Genomic DNA, 12,551 nt, shown 5'->3' with positions numbered 1-12,551 from the left:
TCGCACATATGAGTCAAGTCGGTTGGAAATTTACACTGGGACTTATGTATTTTCATTTCAACTATAAATAGTCTTTATCAAGGCAAAATGGGTGTTATCTGTCTCAAGAGTGGACTTGTCTTGAATATATGGGCACTGTGACCCGTGTGCCCGTTTCTTGTTTCTGGCAGCTTGTCGGTGGAACAGTACCGATGGAAGTTGTGTACTTTCCGCCAAATTCAAGTCTGCTAACCTGCTGGTGGTTCGTAAACTCTGAAAAAAAAAATCAAATTCAAAATTGTACATTTCCAGTGTGGCAGTGTGTTAGCTGCGTAGCATGATAATTTTTTTGCAAAGTATCTCAGCCTGCTGAATCAAAAATTGATAAAATTGAGTAAAAATTCATCCCTGAACGTATGATGTAGTCTTATTTGTAAAATATGAGCCAATGCTTAATTGTTTTCTGTAAATTGAATTACATTTATCCATGCTTATGTTTGATTCGGCATGATCTTTTTTATATATTTTGATGGAAAAAGATTGAACTGAAGGAAATTAGAGTTGTATTTTCAAGAATAAAGTAAATTGTTTTGAGAAGATGACCATTACATTAAAAGTACTCTTACCAATTTTGGACAAAAAATATTGAAAAGTCCTATTCATTCTGTAACTCTCAAGCAATGATGAAAAAATATGTTCACCAGTTACCCTTATTCTACTGGTTTGTTCGTAGTATTCCACTTTTCACCATTGAAATCCATGCCCGAAATAGATGAACTTGTGTGAAAAAAGAGTGACTGAATGTTCTGATTTTAGTTGTACATATAAGTTGGTGTTGAAAAATGTAGAAATGTAATCACTATATATCCGGACTTGTGTTTTATTTTAGAACAGTTAAAAAATGTATTGATTTTATTGATTCAACATGTGTATCCAGTAAAATGTACTCCAAAAATTCTTGTGTAGTCTTTCTGTCTTGTATCTGGGAGGTTAAGCTTATATTTGCGACGAAAGTTGGCCCAACAGTCCTCATTCAGCAGGTAAAGTCTGTAAATATACTAATGTGTAGCATAACTGGCTAATGTCTGAGATTCTGTATTCCTGTATATTCGCATAGAGATAGTATCCTTTACTTCGAAGTGGGTTACCTTAATTTGAATAAAACTCTCAAAAATAGAAGTGCACAAAGGGCCACATTTAATATTCACTGCATACCCTGGCTCTTGGAATACATTACTTTTATTATAACTTCAAATATACAATGCATAAATTGAAGATATGTGAATTCAGTTAGCAGGCTTGCGGCCAAATATCTCTTGACAATATTTGTGTTACTATAGTTAATTTTGATTGTAGCAGCAATGAAAGAGACAACTGGCTAACTAATCTCCTAAACAACATGAACTGGTAACCGGACAGAGGACGTGGTCTGCCATATGATTAAGCCGTCTTAACGACTTTCCCTTCCCCCGGGAAAAATATGTAAGTCCTATGCTATATAGATAAAGTTGCCATCTTTCACATGTCTGCTGATCCACGGTCAATGTATTTAACCAGTATATTACGAAAACAAAGTTTTTTTTCTTTTCATTTACTATGTGTAGTGTAGATCCTACTGCATACGTGAGCAGTATTGAAGTTTCGTCTATGTAGTCGTAGTATCTCGGAGATATATAAGCTGATGCAAAACTGCTTTCCATTCAGACCCCGGTGCAAATAGACAGCCAAAGTACATCTAACACGCAGCGCATCTCTAATCAACACCAACACACCCCTATCCAAAATTGACTCATTGCATTTTCAAATCGTATCAATATATTAAAAAATGTTGGTACAGGAGTACACATCAGAGAAATGATAGTTTAATTCACTGTCAACCAACAGGATCAGGTCAAGCTGGGTCCATTCCATTGGTGTGATTCAGTCTCACGGAATTTTATGAGATCAGCGAACCGGTTAGCAATGCCAATGACTTTTTGTAACAGAACCGGGTGACAAAAAAATTGAATCCAACCACTGGTCCTTTCAATAAGAAATAACGAACTCGTGTTGTAAGACAACTTCGGAAACTGAACCTTTCCTAGTTGGTGCATGAACAAGAAACATACGCGCAGGGGTTTTAAAAATTAAACTCAAGATTTTTTCGGTTTTCTAGCAAGATTACGAGATTCCCATCTCCACATCTCTGTGTCCATTTCAAACGTATATTTAAGTGAAAGTTCTTTATCTGCAACATCTTTTTCAAGCGATATTTGTTCATCCTCACTCAATGATGAGTCCAAAAGATATTGATTTCCTTCAACTCGATATCCTGTCATGGGATCAATAATGTTTCCAACTTTATGAACTATCTCTTGAATTTGGTGAGTTTCAACATGTAGACGTTTTTCAGGTAGTTTTTTGATCAACACATAGTCACCCACACTACATTTGTCCCCGGGATCATGAACTTGTAATGTGCTGCTTTCTGGGAAATACTGAAACAAATATAAATTTGTAAGTTGTTGTTTAATTGGTGGAAGAACTTGAAGTGTTGTATAGAAGATTGTCCGATGCTTCCAAGGATCAAAGCCTATTCCAGTATTGAGGAGTCTATAAGAATACAGGGTAAATATAAAAATATTTATTAATAGTGTAACTTGAAAAGTGGTTTGTCATGTACCCACATGCAGACATGCCCAGAACAGTAAATCTGTTTGTTATCAGCCTCAAATACTTTGCAAACGAAATATTTAAATTCAGTGGTATTGGCGAGTATAAATATCAAAAGGGGGGTTACCAACAAAGAATACAAATAGTGCATTATGTAATTATTCGATATACTTCAGATACCTGATCTATGCTTTACTTACAATGCAAAAATATTCGTTAAATCTTTGCAAATTGACGGAAACCTCTGCTCTGCCTTCAACTTCTTTTCTTGCTACACGTCCCACAGCCATGGAAAGTTTAACAAATTTTCGTGGATCCGGGAAATATTGACGCAACATATTGCAGTATTAGTCGTTAGTTAATATCCGAGCTACAACATTGAACCCACAAAAAAAAACACTCAAAACAAGTTGTACTCGCTGCGGAATAAAATATACAAAACGGGCGCCCTATGGGACAGTACCGCTATACAGGGCTCAAATTTTATTTCAATTTTGGTACTGTAATCAAATAATTTTGCAAAAACGATTACACGGGGTTCCTCGCCCTTCTGAAATGTTTCATGGGATTTGGCTTCACCAAAGAGCGTGAAAAACACTGATTCAATCATGTCTTGGCGAGCAATAGGGGAATGTGCAAAAGGGGTTGGTGAATGAGTCCTTTGTAGCAGAATTACAACATTGGCAGAAAAAATGAATGCGATTGCACGTTTAAAACCACGAGATCAGTCAAGCCAAATCATTTGGCGTAGCACGTCCCCTCAAACCTTTAACGGCATTGGCCAGATTCTAGACTCAGCATATTATCCTATCCTCAAAAATAACCAGAAGCTGTGCTTCATGGAACACGTGTTGGCATCTTAAGACCTAATTAGTCATTAAAATCGGATAACCAGTGATGGTCACAAATGACATGCCACGGGTAGTCTCTGGTCCAACCACCACAGCACCGAATTGCTCCTTTCAAAGTTTTAGTCGCTTTCCACACTCCTTTCCCTCAAGATTCATATTTCAATAGCTCAGCGGGCAATGATTGTTATCAAACAACAATCATTATTTGCAAACAACCATCACTTCCAATTAAACAGACACACATTACCTAAGGCAAAATGCATAAACCACATATTTATTGCAACATAAGACACCGTGAAGCATGTAAATAAAAATTATATCATTCCTTTAGCTGCCTTTTTCGTCGCCATTTTCTTTCGATTATGGTTAGCAACTTTTGCTTTATTCATATCCTTCTTCTTACGATTTTGTTGACCATTTGGGTTATTACTAGATACAGAAGAACTAGGATTTTGTCCTTTCTTTGGACCACGTCGGTTGTTTCTCAGTTCTTGTTGCTGTCGACGTCGTTCGTCCTGCTTGGCTCGGACATCTGCAGGATTTGCTATGAAATGATCAGGCTTTGGACCTTTCCTATAAGGAAAAAATATTTGAAAATTTCAACGCAGTATTAATGTAATGAATACAACGGATTACCCAAACAAAACATAATAATGAAGATAGGATATCAACATTTGCTGTGGCCATTTTTTCATATACCTTTCGCTCTGAGCATGGCTCTGTATAAGCAGATAATGCTACATGAGGAGCTACGACTATTTAAAAGGTCTTCCGCAAATGTCAATCTGAGAATTATTGGTATAAAAGATATTGAAACTAACTCTTCTTCGCTTTCTTCAGAGTCATTTGACCCTGATTCTTCATTTTTCTTAGATTGGAGAAAAACACGAGGAGTGACAAAAGGTCGTCGTTTGAGCAGGTCATCTGCGTCATCAACATCATTTGCATCAACACCGAGACCATCATACATATCGTCATATTCATCATCATACATGTTGCAATAGGCATCATCTACTACCACTGAGAAGCAATAGAATAGAAGGTATTAAACATGGGAATTCAGAATTAGAGAGATTTGCAAGATTCTGTTGAATACTGGAATACACACAATAGGTAGGCTTACACTGAGACATTGTTTTTACAATATGCACTAGAGAAAAAGACTTATTCACTAAACATACCACTTTGTGGATGAATCTTTACCAGTTACCGAAAATACATGAAAAACCTAAATACACAGGTATAAAACTAAGCAAACTCAGGTGACGCTTTTATATTACAAAAACAAAATCACTCACATGAGCCCATGTCGTCAGTTATTTCCTCTTCATCACACACAATGCTATATTTTTCATAAATTTGTCTCATTTCAGTCGTCCTAGCTGGAGCTGGTTCATGATCCTTGGATTGAAAAAGCATTGATGTTAACACACAAAATAGTTTACAATTTATGCCTACCATAAAGTCCCAAAAATGAATCTTACTCACTGTCACAGACACATAGTATGTGTACCAGGTTAGGGTTCGAGTAGTGGCCATCTTGGTGCACATATTTCAGGAGCGCCCACAATTTGATACTAACTTTCAATACTATAAGAGTTATGTTTGAAATTCTGAGCAATCGCAGTCTTTTAGGACTAGGGCATTTACGAATTATTAAGTTGGAAATCTCTTCTATTTTATGCATCTTTGTACATAATTGTGTAGTGCACTTTATACTGTTTATATAAATATTAAATGTACGGTAAGATATATTCCCGAAGCCATCTACAAATATGGATTTATATATAAAAAAAAAAAAAAAACTTTTGGCAATAACTTGTCAGTTGTCACACATCATATTTTACAAATTGCTTATTATATGGACGATTGTAATGGAGTTGATGTTGAAAATTTCCATGCATTGGTTGCAAACTGACACACACCTTAGTCTTCTTTCCTTTGTGAATCTTCGAATGATCAATTGTTGAGTTTTGATAAACATCAAAATCATCACCATCAAAAACATTTTTTCGTTCATTGAGTCCAATAGTTTCTTCAAGTGAAGAAATATCATATGGAGATTGCTGATTGTCAAGATTGGTTTGTTTGATTTCTGTTATAAAGTAAACAATTATACAACTGATAGAAAACTTCCAACCTTTCTTGCCAGTTGCCAATCTTTTGTATTTAAGCCAGTTTATTAAAGTATTTGTTCCAAATATCGCTAATGAACCCACTATGGAAAGACATAGGTCAGACGAAAATCAAAAAGGTGGTTGAGATTTACACGGTCTCAAATATACATAGTTTGAAACAACCCTCTAGAAAATAATAAGGCAAATTACATACCATTCACAGGTGAAGCAGAATACTGTCGCTTTTGTCTTGGAGTTGAATTGTCCATTGCTCGAAGATCATCAGGAAGATTGCCTTCTAATAATGCATGGATTGTTTTTTCACAATCTCTTTCATAATATAGAAGACATGATTCAATATATCCTTCTCCAAGGTGAGGCAAAACATCATGAACAGTGGATATTAAAGATTCCATTTCCACATCTGAAATGAAAACTTGAAAATTAAATTTTACTTGGAAATTTGCCAATATTCATATATGCTATTTATCAGTGCTAGGATGACTCATTGAACTGCAGTTGTTCAGGTGATACAGGATTTTAGAAAAGGATAATTAGTACTTGATATATTTGGGTAGCTTAAATTATCAAAACCTTTCATTATAATCAGATATATGACTTTTACATTTGATATGTTGATTACAAAACAAATCTAAAAAGAAGTAACAGTATCATCTGCAATCAAGGGTAAAATATTCACCCGATTCTGTAGACAGATTGGAAGCAGCACTGAACCCTTTTTTTGCGTCTTCTGGGTTAGCATTTGCTCTAGGTGATTCTTCAGCAGTTCCATTCAGTAAAATAGTACTAGGTGTAGAATTTTTACTCTTTCTTCCATTGCCAAGGGAACCAAGGATAAATGAAGCTCTAGTCTCGTCAATTCCTGGTGATGCCTATCAATAAATAACCTATTATGTTATTGTGCGCTTTCCTTTAATCTATCAAGAAAAAATAATTTGGCATGAAAATTTAACCTGTAGAAGAGATTGAACATCATCAATGATGGGTAATTTTCTCAGAAAATCTTGAAAAAATTTTGTTTCTCCCAATAAATCTGATAGAATCTGAAAATATAAATAAAATATGGCATGGATTAAATATCAATGATGCTAAGTATTATATAGAGGCATCAGTGATTTTATTTGGAATGCACTAAATTAATGCCATTTGCAGCATTCAAATATAAACTTTTTCCAAGTCAAACAGATCTGCAATGGTAGTCTCTCTGCTATTTAAATTACCAAACATCACTGTGATGGGGATATTATCTACCGTAGTTATTTTAAAAACGAGCCTGATCTTAGCAAGATGACAAGGACTAGTTAATAGCTTATCATAATGCTAACTAACATGTACTTCAAATTGGCCATGAACTCCATTATGTGATATCAAATGGCCCTCCAAGCTCCATCACCATTTTTAAAATGTGGGAAATGCTTTGGTTCTAATACAGCTAATCCTGCTTTAAAAAATTGGAACTTCATTGAGTGCACTCGATAAGAATGATAATGAATAAACCTGCAAAAGATTTTCAAATATATAGCAAACAAAATATGAAATGACATCTATACAGCATGTATAACCACACTTATGAAAATAACAAAAATATAACTTACATGAAAATAGTCGTCTGCAAGGTTATTTGTTCTTGAGTGATCACCAACCTCTGAAGCATTAAGTGCTGGAGTGAGGAGACATTCATTAAGTATTTGTCTGATGACATTTAACAAGGATTTTCTCGATACTTTCAAATGTGCTAACAACTGAGATCTCAAATGTAGATCATCAAGAGGATATTTGAGAGCTGCTTCATTGAGAATCGACAATGAATTTGAGTAGAAATGAGCGATGTATTTAACATTCTGAAATAGAGAATAGCCCTTACTTTTTGTAACATTGCAAATTTTCAATTCAATTTTCCCTCCATGATCAAATTGAAGACTTAATAAAACTGATTAGGTTGGCACTAGGAAGCATGAGGATAAGTTAGAATAGGTTAGCAGAAGATGATAATGCAGCTTAATAATATGGCGTACCATAGCCTGTCACACGGTTTCCAATGCATGGACTTGATGGTAACATAAGCACATAATTATCCCCCAAAGGGTTCGAACCAACCTGCGAACCCATGCAAAGTAATCAGAGGTACTATGGTAATCATATTACCGAATGCATTGTCATAGGCTTGTTGTCTTTAATGTGTACATTTGCCCTCCGTGGGAATACTCAAACCAAATAATTTACCATTCCCAACTTGATATGTTATTTCCGTACATGGAATGTCAATTGTATTCTAAATTGGTTCATATCCAACAGAGAAATTAACACAACGCCGACACTTTGCATCGAGAAAAGCAAATTACTACGGTAATTACTTATTTAAAACACCTTTGAATTATATATATAATACACGGAGTACACAGCGGATGTACACAGTACCCGACTATATTTGAAACTCAGCTGAGCATTACATTTCAACTTAGAATTATTCAACATACCTCATAAAATGCAGAACATGCACTTGGATAAACATCAACAAGAAATCGACATAATGTGAATGAAACATCCGACGTATACATAATAATATCTTCAAATTCATTCAAAGGCGTATTTATTAACAATTCGGTTCTGCCTGAAGATGGACCTTCTGATAATCTATGTGGTCGTCTCGCAGATGAAGCATTTTCATTGGGAGATCTGTCCGGATGATATTCAACACCACATTTTTCATCAATGTTGTGAAATACCTAGATTAGACAAGTTATACTCAATACAGTTTTGCTGAATTTTCAAAACCTATTAACGCAAAACAAGAGAAATATGTGATAAGCCAAGTTTTTACAATCAATATTGAGCAACACTTCAATACCAAATATAAACAATGAAATTTACTAGAAAATAACATTAGTATCTGTCAGGTTTTTGTTGAAAGAATCAAAATCTTGTGGCGACCGAGATTTGGGTCGCAACCTATAGTTTGGGAAACACTGATCCACAAGGAAAAAAAAGAATGGGGTAGCCTATTGTCACGCTATTCCAAAAACAGGTTACCACTGATTATCTAGTTTCTTTCAACAAAAGAGTGGCATCTCGTCCACAAAATGTAAGGTTCATCAACTTGATATGATATCATAATAACCAACACAGAAACGAGAATATCGGTTGGAAACCGAAGACTTATCGATCGATAGTTAGGGGATCCCCCAAAACAGAAACTGCAGTTTCGATTCATCCGCTCTTGTAACTTTCGCACTGCGCATCGCACACACACACTCGGCGGGTCTCAAAATTCTCTCTAGATCACTATATCAATAATTGATCGATAACTCGCTAATTATACGACATAATTCGCCCAAAATCAATAGCTTTCTGGTCCGAGATAAGATGAATGCACATGCAAAATTTGGAGCAGATTCAACCTCGCATTCGCGAGATATCGCGTTCATCTAACAGACACACACACAGACAAATACCTATCAATATACTTACCGATCTTAAGATCGATAAGTAATAAAGTATCCAAAGTATCCAAAAGTATTCTCACAAATTACAAACAAGAAGTTAAGATTGAAGTAGTAAGATCCCATGAGGATGTTTTAAGCTATTCCTCACCTGCATTATGGTTCCAACTGTTTCTTTCAAATCTTCATTGTAACTAGGTTGAAACTTGAATATATTTGAAATTGCTTTACCAAGAAGAGCAGAGTTTGTTTCATTTCCATAAATTGCACATAAGTCCATTATTTTAGGAATATCAAAAAGATAATTTTCATACAAAAGTTCACCAAAGAAATCAGACGTAATAAAATGTGATGATGATTCTTTATTGGTTGCCATCCTGTCACAAAAAGAAAGAAATTTACTTAGTTGTTCTGTATGGAAGTTAGTATATCAGGGAGAAGAATTGGAGTTTTGACTAATTTCAGTTGAACTCTTCCTATGTTGATGGCAATGACCATCAGATGCAGTCTCACCAAGAATACAATAAACTTTTGCTAAATCACTAAGCAGATCTCAACCCAGATCCTAATAGAAGCAAAAAAGGTGAAAATAAGTGATTTAGCTGTAAATGACAGTATGATACATGAGTGAATGATGGCCGAGGCAAGAGGTCCTGAAAACTGAAATATTGACTTTGTTTTTTTAAGTCTTGTTGCCTTTCAGTGTTGTGTACGATAGGGAGAATAACTTGGATATATTATATGTAAACAACAAACATCACACAACATAGTTTGTTCTTACGAAGCCTGAGCCACTGATCTACATTAAACACTTCGCAATTCATATCTGATATAGGAGATATTGAAAAATATTCAAAACCATACAACAATATGCTAACCTCAGATAAGTCATGAAAACAAGTCTATGAACTGCATTGTGCTTTTCTAAAACTTCATCAGGCCAACTTGATGTCTGAAATCGAGGTGTTTGCTTCAAATATGAATCCAAAAATACTTGCAATGATGCATTGTTGACAGCCTAGAAAAATATGTACAATGCTAAGCGAAATCACACTTCTCCTCTACTGAAATCGCAATTCAAAACAATATCTATATTTTACACATCTTATTATTCAATAATCTCCAACTTTGTGAATGCAGTTTCAAATCTCCAAATAATATTGTTTGCAGTTTTTTCCTCGAACATTTTGACGAAACTATAACAAGTCAACATGTATGCCTAAAAGTTGGTATACTTCATACAAAATGATTAATAATATTTTTACCTGACACCAGAATTTTGCATGTGGAAGTTTCAATAACCATGATAAATTTGTCTCAATAGCTGATAGACTTTCTATCCAAGTTTGCCAGACACATGGATCCATTTCCGGTTGGATCTTGGGAGCAGGTTGATATTGTGGAAAAAGGACATCTTGACAAAACTTCGGATCAAGGCATGATAGTTCCTCGATATCACCTAAAATTTTAAAGTGAAACAACGAATGAATTTCTTATTGCTGTATCACAATATTTTATTGACTAATACAGAAATAGGTAACTCCATTACGAGTTTCTTCCAATATTAATATTAAGCAGATTGAATTATGGTGATTGATTAATATTGCAATAAGGTTGGATCTAACCTACTGGCCTATCTGCAAATAGCCCATTCAGAATACAATTTTACTATCGCTGTTGGAAGACAAAAGTAATATCCTGATATATTGTAATAAAAAAATGAAAACAATACAAACACTTAGCACTAGTTACCTTTAGATTGATTATAATAAGGAAATCTGAGTGATTCCAATGGTGTTGGAGAGTCTTCCATGGTGTAAAATAAAAGAAAAAGGGCAAATACTATAAATAAGCTTCGAAAATCGAATTTCTAAGTCAAATTTATCTAGAGCATCTGGAAGATATAAAGAAAAATGCTGCAATACACCTGTACACAGCACAAGCTGACAAGGTTGTGCCACTTTTAACAGGCTATCGTTCTGTGGTAGCCTAGTTACAATTGGAAAAGTGGATCTGTAGTTTTTATTTAGTAGATAAGAACGAACTTTTTTTTTGTGACAAATAGACTCGAAAGCCTAACGTAATTTTTGTACTGAGATTTTATAATCGAATTATTATATTTTGAATACAAAATTTATTGTTTCCATGTTTTGGTTTTTCAATTTGAATCCCCCCCCATATATATATGAATAATATAATAAAAATCCAAACAAATATAAATTCTGAATCATTTGCGATAATAGTATTTTGATTATTTTCTATGCAACACCTTTGCCAAAAATGTAGTCCACTCACACTCTAATAATAAGATCCATACAGTTTCTTCAATTCTATTATCACATACAACACACATTCCTGGTTCATCAATGAACCAGTATTTTATTTTATTTATTTTTTGAGGAGATAATATAATAAAATATAACCAAACGTACATAAACATGCGAACAATCATAAAGTAAATTCGTTATTCATTTTTCACATGTCCATTCCATCAGTAATTTGGGGGGGGGGGATCACATCGTCATACAATTCATTAAATTTTAACATATCAGCATATTGAGTTATATTATGTAGAATAAAAATTTAGAGTGGAAGTGGTGACTCCTCTTCGGCCCATGGGCCGGGGCCACGGCCCATCAAGTTGTGTAAAGAAACTATTCACTTGGCTAACACAGACAGTCCCCAAACTCATAATAGAACTATAATGTAAAAAATCTGAACAAAATTTTGCCCTAACCCTAACCTGGTACACATACTTCAGGAGTTTATTTTTTGGTTCGAATATTGACAATTTTGGTAAGATAATTGAATTTTTCCTGACGGGGCCGCGGTCCATAGCTTGATAGGCCACGGCCCATGTGGCCCAATTAGATGGGCCGTGGCCCCGGCCCCGGCCCATGGGTCGTAGAGAAGTCACCACCCCTGTAGAAAATTTAAATATATTAGACATTTTTATACATATAAAAACTAAATTCATATTCACTTGATTCAGCATTCAAATACAATTCTCTGACAAAATTAGGTGATTTTCTATTTTTCTCCAATGTTGTGTCTAAAAATGATTGCTGCTTTTATTTGTTTGATAACTTGATCGTTTGATTGATGTGGTGATTAGCGGTACTAGGCTACCTTAAATATTACAGAATTTCTCTGAATCCATATTTTATATCTAGTAATTCAGTAATTGAAAGTAAAAACAGCATAATATTTAAATCTCTTCTTGTAGTGTTAGAGTGTAATAAATAGCTTAAGTCAAATAAAACACAAGTTTGATAACTCTTCAAAAGTCTGGCATTATTTAATTTTCTAACAGCATTTCCAATAACATCGAAAAACATGATCAAAATACCGGTCTTACTACTTACTGAATACAGCGCGAAACACCGCAAAGAGCGCAAAACAGAGGGAAACAGCGCGAAAGAGCGCAAAACAGAGGGAAACAGTGTGAAGCAGAAAAAATTTTTACGACTGCACGGCAGCAAATTAAAAAC

General features: G+C 34.7%; 2 protein-coding genes across 2 annotated transcripts; both read right to left on the bottom strand.

Annotated features, from left to right (window-relative positions):
• Nucleotides 1-1,776: 1,776 nt before the first annotated feature.
• On the bottom strand, nt 1,777-3,161 carry LOC120345773 (small ribosomal subunit protein uS17m-like). Its single transcript, XM_039415321.2, has 2 exons — nt 2,832-3,161; nt 1,777-2,456 (listed from the first exon to the last, which is right to left on the bottom strand). Exons 1-2 carry the CDS (start codon nt 2,967-2,969, stop codon nt 2,112-2,114), a joined length of 483 nt encoding a protein of 160 aa, XP_039271255.1. The 5' UTR covers nt 2,970-3,161; the 3' UTR covers nt 1,777-2,111.
• Nucleotides 3,162-3,725: 564 nt separating this feature from the next.
• On the bottom strand, nt 3,726-10,950 carry LOC120345771 (activating signal cointegrator 1 complex subunit 2-like). Its single transcript, XM_039415316.2, has 13 exons — nt 10,813-10,950; nt 10,326-10,519; nt 9,939-10,078; nt 9,212-9,437; nt 8,098-8,346; nt 7,216-7,461; nt 6,574-6,663; nt 6,300-6,492; nt 5,814-6,023; nt 5,408-5,577; nt 4,781-4,883; nt 4,304-4,502; nt 3,726-4,055 (listed from the first exon to the last, which is right to left on the bottom strand). The coding sequence occupies exons 1-13, from the start codon at nt 10,871-10,873 to the stop codon at nt 3,797-3,799; spliced, it is 2,340 nt and encodes a 779-aa protein (XP_039271250.2). The 5' UTR covers nt 10,874-10,950; the 3' UTR covers nt 3,726-3,796.
• Nucleotides 10,951-12,551: the final 1,601 nt, after the last annotated feature.

Source organism: Styela clava, chromosome 8 (assembly GCF_964204865.1).
Source record: "Styela clava chromosome 8, kaStyClav1.hap1.2, whole genome shotgun sequence".
In the NCBI taxonomy this organism is placed as follows: Eukaryota; Metazoa; Chordata; class Ascidiacea; order Stolidobranchia; family Styelidae; genus Styela; species Styela clava.
This window is presented reverse-complemented; position numbering and strand designations above follow the sequence as displayed.